This window comes from Ranitomeya variabilis, chromosome 2 (genome assembly GCF_051348905.1).
Source record: "Ranitomeya variabilis isolate aRanVar5 chromosome 2, aRanVar5.hap1, whole genome shotgun sequence".
Lineage (NCBI taxonomy): Eukaryota > Metazoa > Chordata > Amphibia > Anura > Dendrobatidae > Ranitomeya > Ranitomeya variabilis.
Window position 1 is genome coordinate 894,017,331 of NC_135233.1, and position 21,476 is coordinate 894,038,806.

General features: G+C 48.2%; 2 protein-coding genes across 3 annotated transcripts in view; one reads left to right on the forward strand and one right to left on the reverse strand.

The window, feature by feature from the left end:
- Positions 1–12,068, reverse strand: part of NDUFB5 (NADH:ubiquinone oxidoreductase subunit B5) — a 36,433-nt gene extending 24,365 nt beyond the window's left edge. Inside the window, exon 1 of the mRNA XM_077290463.1 lies at positions 11,841–12,068. Within this exon, the coding sequence (XP_077146578.1) occupies positions 11,841–11,961 (121 nt within the window). The 5' untranslated portion in view covers positions 11,962–12,068. The remainder of the gene's footprint in view (positions 1–11,840) is intronic.
- A 59-nt stretch (positions 12,069–12,127) lies between these two features.
- On the forward strand, positions 12,128–18,952 carry MRPL47 (mitochondrial ribosomal protein L47). Of its 2 annotated transcripts, XM_077290461.1 has the most exons (7): positions 12,128–12,306; positions 12,418–12,539; positions 14,421–14,481; positions 15,329–15,425; positions 15,604–15,734; positions 18,405–18,500; positions 18,735–18,952. In XM_077290461.1, the coding sequence occupies exons 1-7, from the start codon at positions 12,239–12,241 to the stop codon at positions 18,841–18,843; spliced, it is 684 nt and encodes a 227-aa protein (XP_077146576.1). In that variant the 5' UTR covers positions 12,128–12,238; the 3' UTR covers positions 18,844–18,952. The 2 variants fall into 2 exon arrangements, with proteins under 2 accessions (XP_077146576.1, XP_077146577.1); XM_077290462.1 differs by lacking the exon at positions 12,418–12,539 and having other exon boundaries at positions 12,221–12,306.
- Positions 18,953–21,476: the final 2,524 nt, after the last annotated feature.

The window sequence follows — 21,476 nt, forward strand, 5'->3', positions numbered from 1 at the left end:
ATGTAATTATAGAGTTCAAAGAGAAAGGTGAGATATAAAAAACACTTTTCATCCGTATTCACAAATGAGCTGCCTGTGCCAGGCATCATTCAGTGAGGCAGAAATTTAAATTCACCACCCAATATAAACACAAGTACGGCTGTGTCTGAGCAAATTACGGTAAATATTTATTGACAAAGCTCCCGAGCCAGATGGCATTCATCCATGGATACTGAGGGAGTTGAGCTCCGTATTTGACAGGCAGCTGTATCATCATTCTCTCGTATCAGGGGTGGTGACGAGATTGGAGAATGGCTGATGTGGTACCGATATTTAAGAATGGTAACTACCATGGACTAAGTACATTTTTGAGGGCATCATAAAAGATGACCTGCAATGACTAATGCACCTAGGCAGTATTAATCGCATTACTGCATATACAGTACATTGAATGGATACTGGGGATTACAGAACAGGAGAAGGACTTGGGTATTCTGGTTACAAGTAAGATGAGCAGCAGTACTCAATGTCAGGCAGCAGCCACAAAAGCAAACAAGAGTTTAGGGTGCATAATAATAATAAAAAAAAAAATCCCATGATCCCAGAGTATTACTATCGCTCTATAAATGACTTGTAAGGACATATCTTAAATATGAGATACAGTTTTGAGCTCCATATTTTAAAAAGGATATTTGGAAGTTAGAATCAGTTTAACCCCTCACGACCTTGGGATTTTCTGCTTGAGCGTTTTTGCTCCCCTTTTTCTCCACAACTTTTTTATTTTTCAGTCAATATGACGGTGTGATGGCTTGTGTTTTCGTGGACCGAGTTGTACTTTTGAACGTCACCATTGATTTACCATATAATGTATTGAAAAACTGAAAAAAAAATTCCAAGTGCGTGGTTTTTTTTTTGTTTTTTTTACCATGTTCACTAATTGCTAAAACTGACCCACCATTATGATTCTCTAGGAGTTTGCAGATACTAAACATATATGTATGGTTTATTATTTAAGTGGTGAAAAAAAAAAAAAATCTAAAGTTTGTGTTAAAAAAAAAAAAATGGTTACATATAGTCACCATTAGTGATGAGCGAATATACTCATTGCTTGGGTTTTCCCTAGCACGCTCGTGTGATCTCCGAGTATTTGTTAGTGTTCGAAGATTTAGTTTTTGTTGATTCAGCTGAATGATTTACAGCTATTAGCCAGCCTGAGTACATGTGGGGGTTGCCTGGCTGCTAGGCAATCCCCACATGTAATCATCAAGCTGTCTAGTAGTCGCAAATCATCTAGCTGAAGCAAGGACACCGAAATCTCCAAACACTAAAAAAATACTCGGAGATCACCCGAGCGTGCTAGGAAAAACCCGAGCAATGAGTAGATTCTTCTCATTACTAGTCACCACCTTTCGGGAGCTGGGGCTGGGTAAATAGTTATTTTCTGTACGCCGAGCTGATTTTTTTTATTGAAAATATATATACAGGTGAAACAAGGTGTCAAGAGGCTAATTTCCTGCTGCGAATAAACAATCACCACAAAAATTGTAATAAAGTATAAAATAAAGGAAAAATATTCACGCTGAAAAAAGCCAATGGAATAAAAAATAAATATACCGTATATATGACCACGAGAAGCACCAGACTCCGTACACAAAGGTGCAGGTATAATCAACCAGTGATACAAATATAACCCGCACGTATCTTCCAGCAACTAGTGTTGGACACATGCGCTAAGGATAAGCAGTCTATGTTGTGTAAAGATAAGTCGATTCCTTACCACCAGCAAGATAACCATGGAAGTTGGTGATTTCCTGATGCTCCAAAGTGAAGTAGATGAAGTCTTTAAAATGGTGCCGGAGAGCTGCCCCGGCCGGTGGCAGCTACTCCCCCTGTAATGTTGTTGCGATCAAAAAAAGTATTTCTTGCATTTTGATTCTTTTGGATTATTTTTAGATGTTGATATATCGGTCATTTCTGAACATGGCGATACCAAATATGTGTATTTTTTTTTTATTGTTTTATTTTGAATGGGGAGAACAGCGGGGTGATTTGAACTTTTATATTTTTTAAAAACTTTTCTTCTACTTTTTACTCGCTTCAATTTCTTAGGGAGACTTGAAGCTGCAATCATAGTCCTACTGTGTGTAGCAAAAATAATCATCTCCTATAAAAAATCTGCAATGACAAGGCACAGGGGTCTTCTGCAGACCCCTAGTTGTCATACCATCCCATCGGTGCCCCACGATCATGTGACACGGGTGCCGATGGGTGAGGTTTGTGATGCTCTTCAGGCGCAAATGTGTTAAACGCCGCTGTTAGAACCCGACAGTCGCATTTAACATGTTAACAGCCACGGATGAATCGCGATCTCACCCCCGGCTGGTAAGGGCACGACAGCTATCAAATCGGCGGCCATGTGACAGAAAAGATGAGGGCTCTGAGCTGGAGCCTGCATCAAGTGCCGGAACACGACTTCTGATGTCCCTATAAGTCTAGGTCGTGAAGTTGTTAAAGGGAACCTACCACCCCGTTTTTTAAAAATTAGATAAAAAATAGTGTGAAATAGGGGCAGAGCTGGGCTTTACATTAGGGCCTTTTCGGTGCCTTTACACCCCCGTTAGGCTGTCCAAATACCTTTGTGAAGTGGCCGTTTTCTGCTGTCACTCAAGTGGGTCAGGTCGGATGGGCGTGGTCACAGCGCTGTTTGTCCCCCAGGATCCTGCTCATCATTACGTTGGTGGCGTAGTGGTGTGCGCATGTCCAAAGAAGATCCACTGCCCAGGAGATGAATAACGGCGCGGTCTTCGCTATTCAGCCGTTTACCGGTGGGCGCGGCCATCTTTCCTGTGGCCGCGCCTGCGCAGATGGAGCGCTCTGCTGCCCGGGACTTCAGGAAAATGGCCACGGGATTCCGCGCGTGCGCAGATGGAGATCGCGGCGGCCATTTTCCTGAAGTCCCGGGCAGCAGAGCGCTCCATCTGCGCAGGCGCGGCCACAGGAAAGATGGCCGCGCCCACCGGTAAACGGCTGAATAGCGAAGACCGCGCCGTTATTCATCTCCTGGGCAGTGGATCTTCTTTGGACATGCGCACACCACTACGCCACCAACGTAATGATGAGCAGGATCCTGGGGGACAAACAGCGCTGTGACCACGCCCATCCGACCTGACCCACTTGAGTGACAGCAGAAAACGGCCACTTCACAAAGGTATTTGGACAGCCTAACGGGGGTGTAAAGGCACCGAAAAGGCCCTAATGTAAAGCCCAGCTCTGCCCCTATTTCACACTATTTTTATCTAATTTTTAAAAAACGGGGTGGTAGGTTCCCTTTAAAGGCGGGAAAACGGTAATTAGTTCTTACCAGTAATTGTATTTCCAGGAATCCACCTGACAGCACCATTGGAGGACGTCCTTCTTATCCGTAGTGGGACAGGAACCACAAGCAGTTAAAAGGACCCTCCCCACTCCACCCACCAGTGATTTTCTAAGTACCACATCTGGATGGATGCAAAAAAGAGAGTTTATTTACAATTACACACCAATGTTACATCACATTAGTCAGTAGTAAAAGTTTGCAGTGGGAGGGAACTAGTAGTGCTGTCAGGTGGATTCCTGGAAATACAATTACCGGTAAGAACTAATTACCGTTTTCCAGTCCACCACCTGACAGCACCATTGGAGAAATACCAAAGGATGTTAACTAGGGTGGGACTACTGCATGTAAGACTTTTCTACCAAAGGCTAGTTGGTCTGATACGACATCTAATTTATAGTGTCTAGCAAAGGTAGAAAGACTAGTCCAAGTCGCCGCCCTACAGATTTGCTCCGCTGAGGCACCCCCCCTTCTCTGCCCATGATGTAGAGATGGCTCGTGTTGAGTGGGCCTTAAGAGTGTCCGGGGGATCTTTCCCTTGGTCTATATATGCTAGGCTAATCATGTTTTTAATCCACCTAGCAATGGTTGATTTTGCTGCTTTACAACCCCTATTTGGACCACCGTATTGAATAAATAAGTTAGTGTCCCGTCTCCAGCTTTCTGTCGCCCCCAGGTATTTTAGAACAGTCTCCCTAACGTCAAGGTTATGGTAGACCCCCCTCTTTGGCGTTTTTAGGGTGTTGGCAGAAAGAAGGAAGTATTATTTCCTGATTTATATTGGTAGAGGATACTACTTTGGGAAGAAAAGCTGGGTTAGGTTTGAAGACTATTCTGTCGTCAAAGATTTGAAGATATGGGTTCTGGATAGAAAGAGCTTGCATCTCCCCCAGCCTTTTAGCCGATGTGATGGCAATTAGGAAGGCAGTCTTAAAGGAGAGATTGGCTATGTCCATATCTTCCGACAGCAAGTAAGGACTTTTACACAAAGTGTTAAGGACCAAGTTTAGGTCCCAAGGAGGAGTTGATTTCCTCACAAGTGGCCTCATTCTCTGTGTGGCCCTGGAAAATCTCGCTATCCAGGGATGGGAGGCTAGTGATGTATCAAAAAATACACTAAGTGCTGCAATCTGTACTTTTAGAGTACTAGGCCGAAGGCCCTTGTCAAACCCGAGTTGCAGGAAATCGAGGATTTTGGAGATATCTAGCTTTGAAGTATCCACATGACCTTCTCCCAGAAAGGAACAATACCGCTTCCAGATCTTGTTGTAAATCGCCGAAGTCACCGGCTTTCTGCTTGCCTGGAGTGTGGTAATGACATCTTCTGACAGGCCTCTGGATCTTAGGGTTTGCCGTTCAGGATCCAAGCTGATAGGTGCAGAGAGTCTGGATTCTTGTGGAACACCGGACCCTGAAGTAGAAGGTCCTGCCTGTTCGGTAGAAAGACTGGTTCTTCTGTTGACATCCTGGACAGTAGAGAAAACCAGCTTCTTTTCGGCCAAAAAGGAACCACCAGGATTACAGTTGCTTTCTCGTCTCGTATCTTCCTGAGTGTCTTCGATATCAGAGGAAGAGGCGGAAATGCGTACAGGAGGCCTTCTCCCCAATACTGAGACAAGGCGTCTACTCCTGTGGCTCCATCTAGAGGATTCAGAGAAAAAAAAATGCTCTGACCTTTGCGTTTGACCTGGTGGCAAAGAGGTCCACCCCATTTGTGGCATAGACCGCTGAATACTTCCGGGTTAAGTTCCCACTCTCCGGGATGTACCGACTTTTGGCTCAAGAAATCTGCTAGCTGATTCTTGGCACCTTCCAGGTGAACTGCCGAGATGGATTTGACAGATCTTTCTGCCCACCTGAAAATCTGGTCTGCTAAGTGTTGCAGTGGTGGATGTCTCGGACCTCCCTGGTGTCTCAGAAATGCCACTGCTGTGACATTGTCGGACAGTATTCTCACGTGTCTGTCTCGGACCAATGACTGGGCCTGGCCCAACACTTTCCAGATCGCATACAGCTCCCTGAAATTCGATGATCTTGCCGCAATCTGAGGAGTCCATTCTCCCTGGTAGTATGTTCTTCCTATATGACCGCCCCATCCGTATTGACTGGCGTCTGTGGTAACCGTAACACAGGAATCAAGTACCCACGGTACTCCCTCTCTCAGGTTCCTCGGTGTGGTCCACCAGGTTAGGGATCTCTTTACCGACGGAGACACAAGCATCTTCCTGTCTAGGGAACTCTGTTTCCTGTTCCAGGATCCTAGGACTTCTCTTTGAAACTCCCGCGAGTGGAATTGGCTCCATCTCACACAGGGTATGCATGCTGTCATGAAGCAGAGTATCCTCATTGCCTTTCTTATGGAGGGGGTACTTCTTCTGAATTGATGGATGTGCCTGATCAAGGCCTCTTGTCTGTCTTCTGGTAAAAAAGATGTTCTTAGATTGGAATCTAAGATCACCCCCAAAAATTTTATTCTGCAATTTGGGACCAGGCAGGACTTCTTCCAGTTCACAATCCACCCCAGCTCCTGTAGGATGGAAAGGGTGAAAGTGCAGTCTACCTTGAGGAGTTTCTGTGATTTCACCATTATCAGGAAGTCGTCCAGGTATGGGACTATGGTCACCTTCTGATTCCTCAGATAGGCCACAACTTCCGACATCAGCTTGGTAAAGATCCTGGGCGCTGAAGCAAGCCCGAAGGGGAGACATCTGAACTGAAAGTGATGTACAATCCCCCTGTTCATTATGGCAAACCTTAGGAATTTTTGGTAGGAGAGGTGTATCGGGACATGATAGCATGCGTTGCTCAGGTCTAGGGTACACATTACCATGTCTTTGTCTATTAGAGGCGTCGTGGATCTTATAGATTCCATCCGGAATCTTTTGTACCGGACCCATTTGTTCAATGGTTTTAAATTTATAATCGTCCGGGAGTCCCCGGATGGCTTCTTTATTGAAAATAAATGGGAATAATGGCCTTCGCCTCTTTCTGAGATGGGAACTGGCACAATCGCTTCTAATTCCAACAGCTCCTGGATGTTTGTCCACATGGAGGAGTCGGAGAGCGGGCAAGGTCGGGTTACTATAAATCTTTCTGGGGGACTGCTGGAGAATTCTAATTTGTATCCCTGTGCAATTACTTGTAGAATCCAAGGATTCTGGGACACCTTCTGCCAACCCCCTAGAAATTTCTGTAATCGACCTCCCACCTTTATGTCATTTATTTGACTTTGGTGTGGCTGCACTAGGGAAGATGGAGTCTCTACCCTTTCCACCCTTGGGATAAGACCACCTCCCAGTCTTCCCTTTCCCCTTGTAGTCTGTCCTCTGACCAGGTCGGGACCTACGAAAGGGCTGATATTTTTTGGTATTCTCCTCAGGGAAACCCTTCTTTTTATCTGAGGCCTTTTCTAGAATATCGTCTAGAATCGGCCCAAATACTTTATTTCCTGAGAATGGGATTCCACACAATTTATTTTTTGACTGGAGATCCCCCGACCAGGTCTTTAGCCATATGGCTCTTCTGGCCGCATTAGACAGGGATTCGCTTCTAGCCGCAAACCGTACAGATTCGGCCGAAGCGTCTGCCATAAAGCCTGTTGCGAGTTTGAGCAATGGCAATGATTTAAGGATAACCTCTCTGGAAGTCTTGGCTTTGAGGTGATCCTCTAAATCGTCAATCCATAAGTGCATTGACCGGGCTACGGAAGTTGCCGCTATATTGGCCCGTATTATTGCCGCGGAGGACTACCAAGTTCTCCTTAGCAAACCGTCCGCTTTACGATCCATAGGATCTTTTAACGCGGAAGAGTCCTCAAATGGAATTGAGGTCTTTTTCGCCACTTTTGCTAGTGGGACATCGATCTTGGGAACTTCATCCCATACTTTAATGTCCTCAGGGTTGTAGGGCAGACGAAGTCTAAAGTCCCTGGGAATCACTAGCTTCTTCTCCGCTTCCTGCCACTCTTCCAGGATCATGGAACGGATGTGGTTGTTGACGGGGAAGACTTTTGTCACCTGGGCATGTAATCCGCCAAACATCTCGTCCTGGATCGAGGTTTCCTCTGGTGTATCTTGTAGCTGCATGGTGTTACGTACAGCATAAAGAAGTTCATCTGTGTCTGCTGCGGAGAAGAGATATCTCTTCCCCTTGCCCACAGATCCATCTCTTTCTTCCTGGTCAGAATCCTCCGAAACCTCACCCTCGGAGGAGGGGCTAGACTCCCTTGGCCTCTTCCGTGAAGTCTGCGGTTCTGACTGAGCCTGGGAAAGATTCAAGCTTGAGATAGAAGCCTGGACCTCCTGTCGAATCATGGTCCTCATGCTGGATAGCAGTGCCGTCTGCTCATCACCCACAATTTTGGATGTGCACGATCTGCATAATGGTTTCCGCCAATTTTCTGGAAACTTAGTGGCACAAATCGGGCATTTATTCTTCCCCGATTTTTTCCTTTCAGTTGTGGGGATGGGAGGCTCAGCCTAGGGTAAATAGACATACGTGGCACCGTAAGTGGGAAAGCAGGGGGGAGGGGTGGGCTTTGTGGTATGGCTTTTACATAGCCTACTCACGTGCCCCTGAAGCTGGTCAGTCCCCTCAGATCTGGTAGTCTCCTCCATGATGAGGATAATATCACAATACAGCCGTGTGCACCCTTGTCAGGATAGCCGGCGGAACAATGACCCCCATAGCATGTTTATATAGGTTTACCTGGTTGATCCTGCCTCCTTACCGCGCCCCACGTGGTCGACCGTGCTGAAAAGGGCCTTCCTGAAGGCCGGCGCCGCCGCTGGCGTCCCCCGGTCCGATGCTCGCCGCGACCGGAAGTGACGCGGCCGTCGACCGGAAGTGACGCGGCCGCGTGTCCTGGAGCCGGCAGCGGCCGCCGCACAGAGAGCCCTCGCCGAAAATGGCCGCGGCCGCATGCGGGAACAGCCGCCGCTCCAGCAGACAGCGTCCGGACCGAGAGCCCCAGCAAGGAGAAACGGACCTTGGCCCCAGGAGCAGCGCTACACTGTGGAGGCTGAGGGACCCCCCATCGCAGGTATCAGCCGCAGATATCTTGCGGCGGGGAAGGGAAAGGCTGGGCCCCCCCGATCCCCACCATCTGCACAGCACCGTCGGAGGCAACGTCTTGCAGTTCCTATCTGCAGTGGGACAGGAAAAACACTGGTGGGTGGAGTGGGGAGGGTCCTTTTAACTGCTTGTGGTTCCTGTCCCACTACGGATAAGAAGGACGTCCTCCAATGGTGCTGTCAGGTGGTGAACTGGAAACTAGATTATTACAAGGAATGGAAGGTCTTTCTTATAATGAGAGGTTGGAACAGTTGGGCTTGTTTAGCTTAGAAAAAAACACCCCAGAGGAGATCTCATTTACATGTATAAATATATGTGTGGTCAGTACAAAAGACTGGCACATAACTTACTCCTTCCAAGGGCCATACTAAGGACCAGGGGGGCACGCATTACGGGTGGAAGAAAGGAGATTCTGGTGTCTAAATAGGAAAGGCTTCTTTACAGTTAGAGCAGTCAGACTGAGGAATGCCCTAGCAATTCTAATGGCAGATACTAGGAACAGTATTTTTAAAAAAAGACAATAAATGGCATTGTGCGTTATCGATAATATAGCGAATGGATAACTAGTGTCGAAAGGCTGACCTTGCTGGTCCTATGGGCCCAATACATGATGGCTGGTGGTATTCACACTGCCCATGATGAGATGTGCTGGAGTCACACGATCCAGATCCACATGATCCAGATTCACGAATAGGCTTACTCCTCTTCATGAATTAGCGCCGACTGAGTAGCATCAACTTTTATGTGCCGCACCACAAATCCTACTCCAGTCCCTGCTGGTGTCAAACTTGTGGTGCAGCAGATGGCGCAGTTCATCAAAAATTTGAGGAGCAGAGGTCGCTGTGACCGGCAACCCCCTACCAAGTACATGTCACAGCCGTAGCAGGCGACCCACCGTCCGGCGCACGTGCCATAGATGTGGTCAGTGACCCACCGTCCGGCGCACGTGCCATAGATGTGGTCAGTGACCCACCGTCCGGCGCACGTGCCATAGATGTGGTCAGTGACCCACCGTCCGGCGCACGTGCCATAGATGTGGTCAGTGACCCACCGTCCGGCGCACGTGCCATAGATGTGGTCAGTGACCCACCGTCCGGCGCACGTGCCATAGATGTGGTCAGTGACCCACCGTCCGGCGCACGTGCCATAGATGTGGTCAGTGACCCACCGTCCGGCGCACGTGCCATAGATGTGGTCAGTGACCCACCGTCCGGCGCACGTGCCATAGATGTGGTCAGTGACCCACCGTCCGGTCCACGTGCCATAGATGTGGTCAGTGACCCACCGTCCGGCGCACGTGCCATAGATGTGGTCAGTGACCCACCGTCCGGCGCACGTGCCATAGATGTGGTCAGTGACCCACCGTCCGGCGCACGTGCCATAGATGTGGTCAGTGACCCACCGTCCGGCGCACGTGCCATAGATGTGGTCAGTGACCCACCGTCCGGCGCACGTGCCATAGATGTGGTCAGTGACCCACCGTCCGGCGCACGTGCCATAGATGTGGTCAGTGACCCACCGTCCGGCGCACGTGCCATAGATGTGGTCAGTGACCCACCGTCCGGCGCACGTGCCATAGATGTGGTCAGTGACCCACCGTCCGGCGCACGTGCCATAGATGTGGTCAGTGACCCACCGTCCGGCGCACGTGCCATAGATGTGGTCAGTGACCCACCGTCCGGCGCACGTGCCATAGATGTGGTCAGTGACCCACCGTCCGGCGCACGTGCCATAGATGTGGTCAGTGACCCACCGTCCGGCGCACGTGCCATAGATGTGGTCAGTGACCCACCGTCCGGCGCACGTGCCATAGATGTGGTCAGTGACCCACCGTCCGGCGCACGTGCCATAGATGTGGTCAGTGACCCACCGTCCGGCGCACGTGCCATAGATGTGGTCAGTGACCCACCGTCCGGCGCACGTGCCATAGATGTGGTCAGTGACCCACCGTCCGGCGCACGTGCCATAGATGTGGTCAGTGACCCACCGTCCGGCGCACGTGCCATAGATGTGGTCAGTGACCCACCGTCCGGCGCACGTGCCATAGATGTGGTCAGTGACCCACCGTCCGGCGCACGTGCCATAGATGTGGTCAGTGACCCACCGTCCGGCGCACGTGCCATAGATGTGGTCAGTGACCCACCGTCCGGCGCACGTGCCATAGATGTGGTCAGTGACCCACCGTCCGGCGCACGTGCCATAGATGTGGTCAGTGACCCACCGTCCGGCGCACGTGCCATAGATGTGGTCAGTGACCCACCGTCCGGCGCACGTGCCATAGATGTGGTCAGTGACCCACCGTCCGGCGCACGTGCCATAGATGTGGTCAGTGACCCACCGTCCGGCGCACGTGCCATAGATGTGGTCAGTGACCCACCGTCCGGCGCACGTGCCATAGATGTGGTCAGTGACCCACCGTCCGGCGCACGTGCCATAGATGTGGTCAGTGACCCACCGTCCGGCGCACGTGCCATAGATGTGGTCAGTGACCCACCGTCCGGCGCACGTGCCATAGATGTGGTCAGTGACCCACCGTCCGGCGCACGTGCCATAGATGTGGTCAGTGACCCACCGTCCGGCGCACGTGCCATAGATGTGGTCAGTGACCCACCGTCCGGCGCACGTGCCATAGATGTGGTCAGTGACCCACCGTCCGGCGCACCTGCCATAGATGTGGTCAGTGACCCACCGTCCGGCGCACCTGCCATAGATGTGGTCAGTGACCCACCGTCCGGCGCACCTGCCATAGATGTGGTCAGTGACCCACCGTCCGGCGCACCTGCCATAGATGTGGTCAGTGACCCACCGTCCGGCGCACCTGCCATAGATGTGGTCAGTGACCCACCGTCCGGCGCACGTGCCATAGATGTGGTCAGTGACCCACCGTCCGGCGCACGTGCCATAGATGTGGTCAGTGACCCACCGTCCGGCGCACGTGCCATAGATGTGGTCAGTGACCCACCGTCCGGCGCACGTGCCATAGATGTGGTCAGTGACCCACCGCCCGGCGCACGTGCCATAGATGTGGTCAGTGACCCACCGCCCGGTGCACGTGCCATAGATGTGGTCAGTGACCCACTGCCCGGTGCACGTGCCATAGATGTGGTCAGTGACCCACCGTCCGGTGCACGTGCCATAGATGTGGTCAGTGACCCACCGTCCGGTGCACGTGCCATAGATGTGGTGAGAGACCTGCCAGCCATAACCCTAAGGAGTCACTTTCCACCCCTGATGAAATGCGTCCTCCCTCCTCCGGTCACTCCCGCCATTGGTGCCTGTATTCCCGCAGCAGCCCCAGCAGTACACAGGGTTCCCCTCCATGCCCCGATGTCCTGCACACACATCCCCTCAATGTCAGCTACCAAGGTCACCCCGGGCCTGGCTGCAGCCTTCCCGGACACACAGTTCTCCTCACCCGCAGCCGCCGGCAGCGCAGTCCTCGCCAGGCCGCTCCTCCCCAGCAGTCCGTGCGGTGCCGGCTGCACCCGGCTGACAAGAGAAGTCGCCACCGAGCGCAGGAGGCTCATGGCCGCCATGTTTACTGAGGGCAGGCGCGGAGGTTGTGGGTTGCGCTGTCATCATGACGTATAAATGCTGCGACAGGTCGCGTGTACGGAGTCCTCTGGGGTAGTGGTATACAGAACTGCATTTATCACTTCCCCTGCATTACAGTAAGGGCGCGTCTATTTTGCCCTCACGCTATAACGACACGCTTGCCTGTCCTGCGACATGTCTGGGCGCTTTTCACATGATCCCGTTATTGCACACTTGTGACTTCCGGCCCCGGAGCAGTGTGGGAGATGACAGCCTGACATGATGGCGGCAGCCGCAGTCAGGGGGCTGCTGAGCGGAGGTCGGGGGTCCGCACGAGTCCTCTCCGGGTAGGTGGGGTCCTGTGGCTGCGAGGACAGGGTCGAGTTGTCAGCAGTGTGCCCGTGTGAGAACTACAAGTCCCAGCGCGCAGGCCAGTGACGTGTGCTCTCCCATTGCAGTGTCTCCCGTGGCGCGGCTCCTCGGCTGCAGGGCTCCTCTCTGCACTCGTCCGCAGCTCGCAGAGGACTGCACGAATTCTTCGATGACCCTAAAAATTGGGGAGAAAATACAGTGAAGTCCGGTGAGGCCAGAAGTGGGGTTAGCGCCCCGTAATGTAAGAGGAAAAAGCCTAAGTCCTGGCTTAAAGGGGGTCTCCACTGCTGGGCAAGGGGCTACTAATGGCCCAAGGTTCTGTATACAGGAAAGTCTGCAATTCCGTCCACACGGGACTCCCAGCATAACGCCTGGTGACCGCTGCAGCCAATCAGTGGCCCTTGGTCGCCTGCAAACTACACGGTTGAGTGTGAGTGGAAGAGGAGGGTGTATGGCCGTACAGCTAGGCTCATCTGGTGGGGGCGCACGGGATCTGCTCCATGTGGTCACTCTCTTTTTATATATATATATATATATATATATATATATATATACTAGATGTTTCCAGCCAGCTAACGCTCGGCACGCTCATTGCTATCTAATTAACGCTGCTGGTGATTAAACTAAAGTAAATAATGACAACATTCAATAGCGCTTACGCAGGTGGTAAATTAACTTAAAATGAAGTTAATAACAATAGTGTGGTGATGTGGTGGGGGCAGGATTATCTGTAGTAACGTGGTGGGGGGCGGGATTATCTGCAGTAATGTGTGGGGGGCGGGATTATGTGTGGTGTGTTGAAGGGGCGGGATTGTGTGTGTTGATGTGGGGGGCGGGATTGTGTGTGTTGATGTGGGGGGCGGGATTGTGTGTGTTGATGTGGGGGGCGGGATTGTGTGTGGTCAGGGCGGGATTATGTGTGGTGGGGGGCGGGATTGTGTGTGTTGATGTGGGGGGCGGGATTGTGTGTGGTCGGGGCGGGATTATGTGTGGTGGGGGGCGGGATTGTGTGTGGTGATGTGGGGGGCGGGATTGTGTGTGTTGATGGGGTGGGATTGTGTGTGGTGATGTGGGGGGCGGGATTGTGTGTGGTCGGGGCGGGATTATGTGTGGTGGGGGGCGGGATTGTGTGTGGTGATGGGGTGGAGCTACTGTGCAGGGGGTGGGATTAGCGAGTAATCACGATGCCTCTTATATATATATCTATATCTCTCTGAGGCGCACATATCATGGGTGCAACCTCTGCGGCTCCAGAGGTAAAGGGCCCATTTCCACCCCCGAAGCAGGTGGCAATGTGCAGTATGAGGAGCGGTTGGATGGCAGGGGGCCCATACATTGTTCTTGCACAGGGGCCCTCTTCTGCCTGTGACCGCCAGTGATATAGATATATGCCATAGTTGTAAAGCCGCACTCTGGGATTGTTTTGCTAATGCTGGGTGCAGATATTAATGTAAAGGTTCTGTCACTAGTCTCATACTCTCCATCTTCTGCTGTTATCTGCGCTGCTGCCGTCGGTCTCCAGTAGTTTGTGACCTGCTGGTTGACTCCATTGTTTGCTGGAGTCACTTTTCACTGCAAGTCTGGTTGCCTCCCTCTGGCCCTCATACACTTGCATTGAGAGGTCGTGACCATTATGGTCAGTCAGAAGTTGGAGGACCAGAGTGGCGCCCTGAAGAGCTGAAGACAACGGGTGGTGAGTGTCATATATGGTGCAGGGACTTTGTGATAGTAGCACCACTCCAGCGCTGCGATACAAGCACCAGCTTGCTGATGAGGCGCTTTAAAATGATGAAATAAGACACAAGTACTTGGCGTTTAACCCGTAACCTAATGTGAAAACCTCATAAGACCCATCTAATTGCCCCATATTAGGGGGGGGGGATATAGAACTCTGCCTCAGCTTTATAACTTGGGAAACCCCTCTTAATCCAACATAATGTGTGTGAACCTGGCTTGTTATATCCCTAGTAGCTGTATGGGGCCCATTCATGGGGCATGTGTGTGCAGCTGCCAGTATGTCCGTGCAGAGCGCAGCAGCACAAGAGCTGAGCGCTCTTCCTCACTTTTATGACCATGTCTTTGTTTTCAGGTGATTTGTGGACCATTAACCATCTGAGATGCAAAGGCAGTGAAGACTTGCACAAACTTTGGTTAGTAACTCCAAGTAATGTAAGCAAGTAATCATATTGACTTGGGATTTATTCCCAAGCAGCAGATTTTTTGCAGGAATTTTTGTGACCGTCTCTAAAAATCTAAATGGAGCGTGCTGAAATCATGTGCTTGTTGCCAAAACGGCCCAATTCAGATAGTTGGAACAGAGTCCAAGACACAACTGCAGCAAATCCCCCACATGAGAATAAACATTACAGAGCAAACTGTAGCCATCTGGTCATTGCTTTTTGGGCAATATATTATAATAGTGCAGTATTATTATCACTATACTGTTTCAGTGCACTATATTTTCATATTTCTGTATTTTTTTCCTCATTTGTCCACACTTGTATGTTTTATTCCTGACCTACCTGCATTGTAGATATAGGGGGTGCACAGGTAAGCCACACCAGTTCTCTGGTGCCTGGTCTTACCTATAAGAAGACACCAATAATGTAAATGGCACACAATAGGTAGAGGGTCCTATTACAGATTTTACATAGAGACCCAGGAACTTCAAATTGCCACTCTGACCTGGTCAAGAAAAGGGAACATGTAACTCCACGTCAAACCATCCTGCATACCTTGTATGTGGCCCCTCGCCCTGCCTGGTGCAGGCGGCCCCTCACCCTGCCTGTGACCTCATTGAAGTGCTTTGCAACGTTCAGAGAGGCAGATAATATAGTTTTGTCAGGCTAATCCTACAAATACAATTCTTTTTCAGGATTGCACAAAGATTTTTCTGATAAAGCTTGTAGCACCCATTGTGTGTTAGATGGTAAGGGGAGGCTTTACAATAAGCGATGTATTTGTTGTAGATGGAGTAATATATTTCTTTACTTTCAGGTATGTGTTATTAAAAGAAAAGAACATGCTGATGACTTTAGAACAAGAGTCCAAGAGACAAAGAGTAGCCATGCCAAGTCCTGAGCGTCTCTACAAGGTATCACCAAGAAAGGGACCGATATATAATGTATTAGTTTTTTTTTCTCCATGGGTTGAGAATTTTGGTTTTCATGCAATTGTACATGTGTGAGATATTAACTGTTTACGAAATCAGACTAAAAGTTCTCTACTCGGTGTGATTACCTGATTAATTGTGCTTGTTCTCTTTATTGCAGGTAAACAAGTCTATGGAGAATCTTCACACGGTCGTTACAGAAAGGGAAGATGCCCTTCGACTCTTACAAACTGGTCAGGAAAAGGCAAGGCCAGGAGACTGGAGAAAGGACTGCTTTGGTGACACAACATGGTACAACATATTAGTAATGTTATCTTGCAGATAAAGCTGAACTGTCCAACATGGGGCGGGCAATAACCTGAGCATGTTAAGGGGTTTTTCAAGTTCAAAAGCAATTTGGCATGAAGGGCATTGTAATAATATAAAAAAAAAATTTATATTCCCTGTCACTCCAATGCCATTATTTCCTGACAGTCTTAGTTTTCTTGGCTGCATCAAGGACAATATGTCTAAACGTGACCACTGCAGCCCGTCACTAGCCTTGGGCTAATACCATACACTGCTAAAACCAGTGATTGACTGCAGTGATCACTTGTATTGATGGTCCATCATTGCTGCAGAGACCCTACTCTTAAGCGCTCTGTGTGCTGCCATGTTTTGTCTCTATAATACCCTCCTTTTAAATTAGAGAACCTCACAAGATGCAGTCAAAAAATCCCATAAAAAGTGAAATTTATTAAATATTCATTAAAAATTGGATAATACAATAAAGAACAAGTAACCGGATAGCAAAGGGAAATAGGTGAAGCATCATGCATTGGCACAATAAACCAAGGACTCATGTCCACATCACTGCAACACATCTACTAACAATGTTGTAAAGGGCCCATGGTCATATATAAGTTAGGATCAGTGTCCCCATAATCATTATCCTCTTGCCCCCTGAGGAAGGAGACTAGCGCTCCGAAACGCGCGTCGGGGTGGACTCTGGACTGCTCACTGCAACACTATCAGGTAGTTATGTGCGTACATGGATGCTGTTGGTCAATTGTTTAGATACTATTACAATGATTATGGGGACACTGATCCTAACTTAGATATGACCATGGGCCCTTTACAACATTGTTAGTAGATGTGTTGCAGTGATGTGGACATGAGTCCTTGGTTTATTGTGCCAACGCATGATGCTTCACCTATTTCCCTTTGCTATCCGGTTACTTGTTCTTTATTGTATTATCCAATTTTTAATGAATATTTAATAAATTTCACTTTTTATGGGATTTTTTGACTGCATCTTGTGAGGTTCTTTAATTTGCATTATTGGCAGTTTCCTGAACTGTTGTCCTGAGAAATATATATATACATTCATGCGTGACAGTGTCGTACAAAGATTGTGTTGTTGTTGTTGCATGAAGAATGTGTTTAACAACTCTGTTATTCCTTTTAAATTAGAACTACTTATATCTTTGCAAATGGACAGGTGTAGCAAGGATTACAGAAAAAGCACCCATGCAATAAAAAGAGAAAATTTGCTTCTATTGTACAGCAATTTTATATTAAAAAATAAAGGACGGGGTTGATTCCTTCTCCTAATAAACACTACTTTCCCCATGGTGGATCTGCTTTTGCAGAAAGAGCAAAGTCTCACCACAATGCTCTTGTTTCTGTCTTATAGTAGCTAGTGATAGAGCTAGGATATGTATCGGGGGACAGCGGGTCTGTGGCGCGCCCTGTTTGACGCAATTTTGTCCTGCAGAGTCTTGGCGCACCCTGTGAGTCGCACTTTTGTCCTGCAGAGTCTCGGCGCGCCCTGTGAGTCGCACTTTTGTCCTTCAGAGCCTTGGCGTGCCATGTGCATCGCACTTTTGTCCTGCAGAGTCTCGGCGCGCCCTGTGAGTCGCACTTTTGTCCTTCAGAGCCTTGGCGTGCCATGTGCATCGCACTTTTGTCCTGCAGAGTCTCGGCGCGCCCTGTGAGTCGCACTTTTGTCCTGTAGAGCCTTGGCGTGCCATATGCGTCGCACGTTTGTCCTGCAGAGCCTTGGTGTGCCATATGCATCGCACTTTTGTCCTGCAGAGCCTTGGTGTGCCATGTGCGTTGCACTTTTGTACTGCAGAGCCTTGGTGTGCCATGTGCGTTGCACTTTTGTCCTGCAGAGCCTTGGTGTGCCATGTGCGTTGCACTTTTGTCCTGCAGAGCCTTGGTGTGCCATGTGCGTTGCACTTTTGTCCTGCAGAGTCTTGGCGCACCCTTTGCGATGTAGCTTCATGTCTCCCCTGTCAGCTTTTAGCTGTGTGAAGCTGCATCTCACAGAAATATATTAAAGATTCATTTCTAGATATAGACAGTGAGTGTCACAAGTTGCACAACTGATCATTGCATGGACTCGCGTATTATTCCAGTGCTCTTATATAAAGAAGATATTATATCCTCAGTCCCATGGGGGAAATGAATAGACTAACAAAGAAGGGCTGAGCTCGGTGGGGTAAGGAGTAGTCTAAGCTTCCAGGAGGGATCTCATAGGTGAAAATGACATCCTGCACATCACAGGAAGTGAAAGACTGACAGCTTGTCTATACATAAGAGCATGTACTGGACAACGTCTCATACTGGAGATCATATGATCCAATTGTGAATGGGAAATGTATTGATGTAACTGAGCTGCTAGAATATTGCTGAGGAGTTGGGGCTCATTCAGATGTCCGTACATATCAATCCGAGCACGGACTTGTTGCAGCAGTCCAGGCTCGATTCTGACTGCTTCATATATTTCTAGGAGGCTGTCACATGTGGGTTGGGAGAGCGTCTGCCAGTTCTTGCATTGCGTTCCGTGTTCTGATTGATATGTATGGACACTCGATTGAGCCCTTAGATATTTATGCACCTGTAGAATAAATAATAATCCTTCACGGCTTCAGTGTGGATTGTCTTGTTTTTTATTTTATTTTCCTATTTTTACAGGCATAGATTCAAAGAATGGCCTATACCTTGGTACATGAACACGCGTTACCAGAAACAGAAGTTTTATGCCTTGCCATATGTTGATCATTATGATAGGTAAGATTAATATGTTTAACGAAAACTGTAAAGCTTTTATATGTATAATACAAAATAATTTATTGGTAAATTGTGCATCTGATGGTGGTGTAAGGTACTCGCAGCATCTTTTTATCAGAGATTTCCACTATGACAGCAGTGTGTCGAAGGTTTCAGTCTTCTGGATGGTGAACATAACTTTGATCTGCATGTCAAGAACTTGCCTAAAAATTCAACTTTTTTTTGTCCTTTCAGATTAAAAATAGAGCAGCAGCTGCGAACAGAGGCAAGACAGAAAAGTGCTGCAAGAGACCGGCAACGGAAACTAGAGAAAAGGTTCCCACACATAGCTAAAAAATCTTAAAATCAAATGGTAACTTGTACAATAAATAATCCTGCATTTCTAGTTAATGTATCTGTTATTTGTAATTTCTCATGCTTGTCACCTCACAAATAAAGTCCATTAAGTCTAACTGAAATGTGTTTTAATGAAACAGTTAACAGGCATTGAGAACGGTTCATATGCAGGGTGACAATATAAATGTATGGGTATACAGGTGCTTCTCCCAAAATTAGAATATCATCAAAAAGTTAATTTATTTCAATTCTTTAATACAAAAGTGAAACTCATATAGAGTCATTAAAAACAGAGTGATCTATTTCAAGTGTTTATTTCTGTTAATGATGATGATTATAACTCGCAGCAAATGAAATCCCAAAAGTCATCTCAGTAAATTAGATTAACAAAAAACGCCTACAAAGGCTTCCTAAGTGTTTAAAAAGGTCCCTCCGTCTGTTTCAGTAGGTTCCACAATTATGGGGAAGACTTCTGACTTGGCAGATGTCCAGAAGGCAGTCATTGACACACTCTACAAGGAGGGGAAGCCAAAAAAGGTCATTGCTAAAGGAGCTGGCTGTTCAGAGTGCTGTATCCAAGCATATTAATGGAGAGTTGAGTGGAAGAAAAAAAGCGAGGTAGAACAAGGTGCACAAGCAACCGGGATAACTGCAGCCTTGAAAGGATTAAGTAAAGACCATTAAAACATTTGGGGAGATTCACAAGGAATGGACTGCTGCTGGAGTCATTGCTTCAAGAGCCACCACACACAGATTTATCCAGGACATGGGCTACACGTGTTGCATTCCTTGTGTCAAGCCACTCATGACCAAGAGACAATGCCAGAAGCTTCTTACCTGGGCCAAGGAGAAAAAGAACTGGACTGTGCTCAGTGGTCCAAGGCATTTTCAAATGAAAGTACATTTTGCATTTCGTTTGGAAATCAAGGTCCCAGAGTCTGGAGGAAGAGTGGAGAGGCGCACAATCCAAGCTGCTTGAGGTCTAGTGTGAAGTTTCCACAATCATTGATGGTTTGGGGAGCCATGTCATCTGCTGGTGTAGGTCCACTGTGTTTCATCAAGACCAAAGTCAGCGCAGCCATCTACCAGGAAATTTTAGAGCACTTCATGCTTCCCTCTGCTGACAAGCATTTTGGAGATGGAAATGTCATTCTCCAGCAGGACTTGGCACCTGTCCACACTGGCAAAAGTACCAATGCCTGGTTTAAAAATAGCAGTATCACTGTGCTTGATTGGCCAGCAAATTCACCTGACCTTTACCCCATAGAGAATCTATGGGATATTGTCAAGAGGAAGATGAGACACCAGACCCAACAATGCAGATGAGCTGAAGGCTACTATCAAAGCAACCTGGGCTTCCATAAAACCTCAGCAGTGTCACAGGCTGATCTCCTCCATGCCAGGCCTCATTGATGCAGTAATTGATACAAAAGGAGCCCCGACCAAGTATTCAGTGCATTTACTGAACATTTCAGTAGACCATCATTTTGGATATTAAAATCATTTTTCAAGCTGGTGTTATAAAGTATTCTAATTTACTGAGATAATTACTTTTGGGTTTTCGTTGGCTGTAAGCCATAATCATAGACCTTAACAGAAATAAACATGTGAAATAGATCATTCTGTAATGACTATATAATGAGTGTTACTTTTTGTATTGAAGAATGAAAAATTAATTTTTTGATATTCTAATTTAGTGAGAAGCACCTGTGAGTGCTAGAAACATCAAGTCATCTTACACACGGAAGGATTATTTTTATAATTATTCAACCATAAGGAAAAAAAACCTGTCAGGAGGCTGGATCTCTAAAGCTTCATTCAGATGGCACGTTTTTCCCATATAGTCTGTGAGGCATATGAGAACAACAGATGCCACCCAGATGCAAAAAATGACTGAAAATCTGATCCAGCACTCAGATAAATGGTCTGCTTTCTTTCTTTCCTCACTGGGGGACACGGGAAACCATGGGTGTATGCTGCTGTCACTAGGAGGCTGACACTATGCAAATAAAGAAGAAGTAACTCCTCCCCGGCAGTATACACCCTCCGACAGGCAACTCAGTTTTTGCTTAGTGTCTAGGAGCGGACCTGGATCTAACACCAGATCCGCTTTTTTCTTTTACAGGGATTTGTTGTGTGTTATTAACCATTTCTCCTTTCTTTTTCAGATATTTTTCTTCAGGGTAACGGTACAGTTTTTCTCACCCTGTTTTTCCCCACTTTGAGCGACCGAGAGAGCAGTGTGGTATCACCCACCTAGCACCCTCTTGGACCCGCTGGGCAGGACGTTGTCCCCTGTCACCCATTCGGGTGTTCAGGGTGACTTTTCCTCGGTGGCCAGTCCTTGCCCATTTCCCCTCCTCATCCCCCTCCTCGGAGTGGGCTGAGAGGAAGACGGCTGTCAATTCCAGTGACCCTCTCCCCCTGTTTAGGGGTTGATGTAGTCTTCTGCGCCGGAGTTCGTGGTGCTGGAAGGAGGACTTCGTTCCAGGACCCTCTACTCTGACAAGGGATCCTGATGTGTTCCTCAACCTCAGGTAGGGAATCTTCAAGCAACATTTAGTCGACCCCCGCCCTGCAAGCGATCTCTAACCGGTCCGCATTCAAACCAGGGCCTCTGCTTAATAGGGAATCTCCTTG

What these genes read in the sequence shown, in the direction of transcription:
- MRPL47 (XM_077290461.1), top strand. Translation starts at nt 12,239, where the DNA reads ATGATGGCGGCAGCCGCAGTCAGGGGGCTGCTGAGCGGAGGTCGGGGG. An exon ending in AGAAAATACAGTGAAGTCCG is followed by an intron (nt 12,540 to 14,420) that starts GTGAGGCCAGAA and finishes CTTTGTTTTCAG; the next exon opens with GTGATTTGTGGACCATTAAC. An exon ending in GTCCTGAGCGTCTCTACAAG is followed by an intron (nt 15,426 to 15,603) that starts GTATCACCAAGA and finishes TCTTTATTGCAG; the next exon opens with GTAAACAAGTCTATGGAGAA.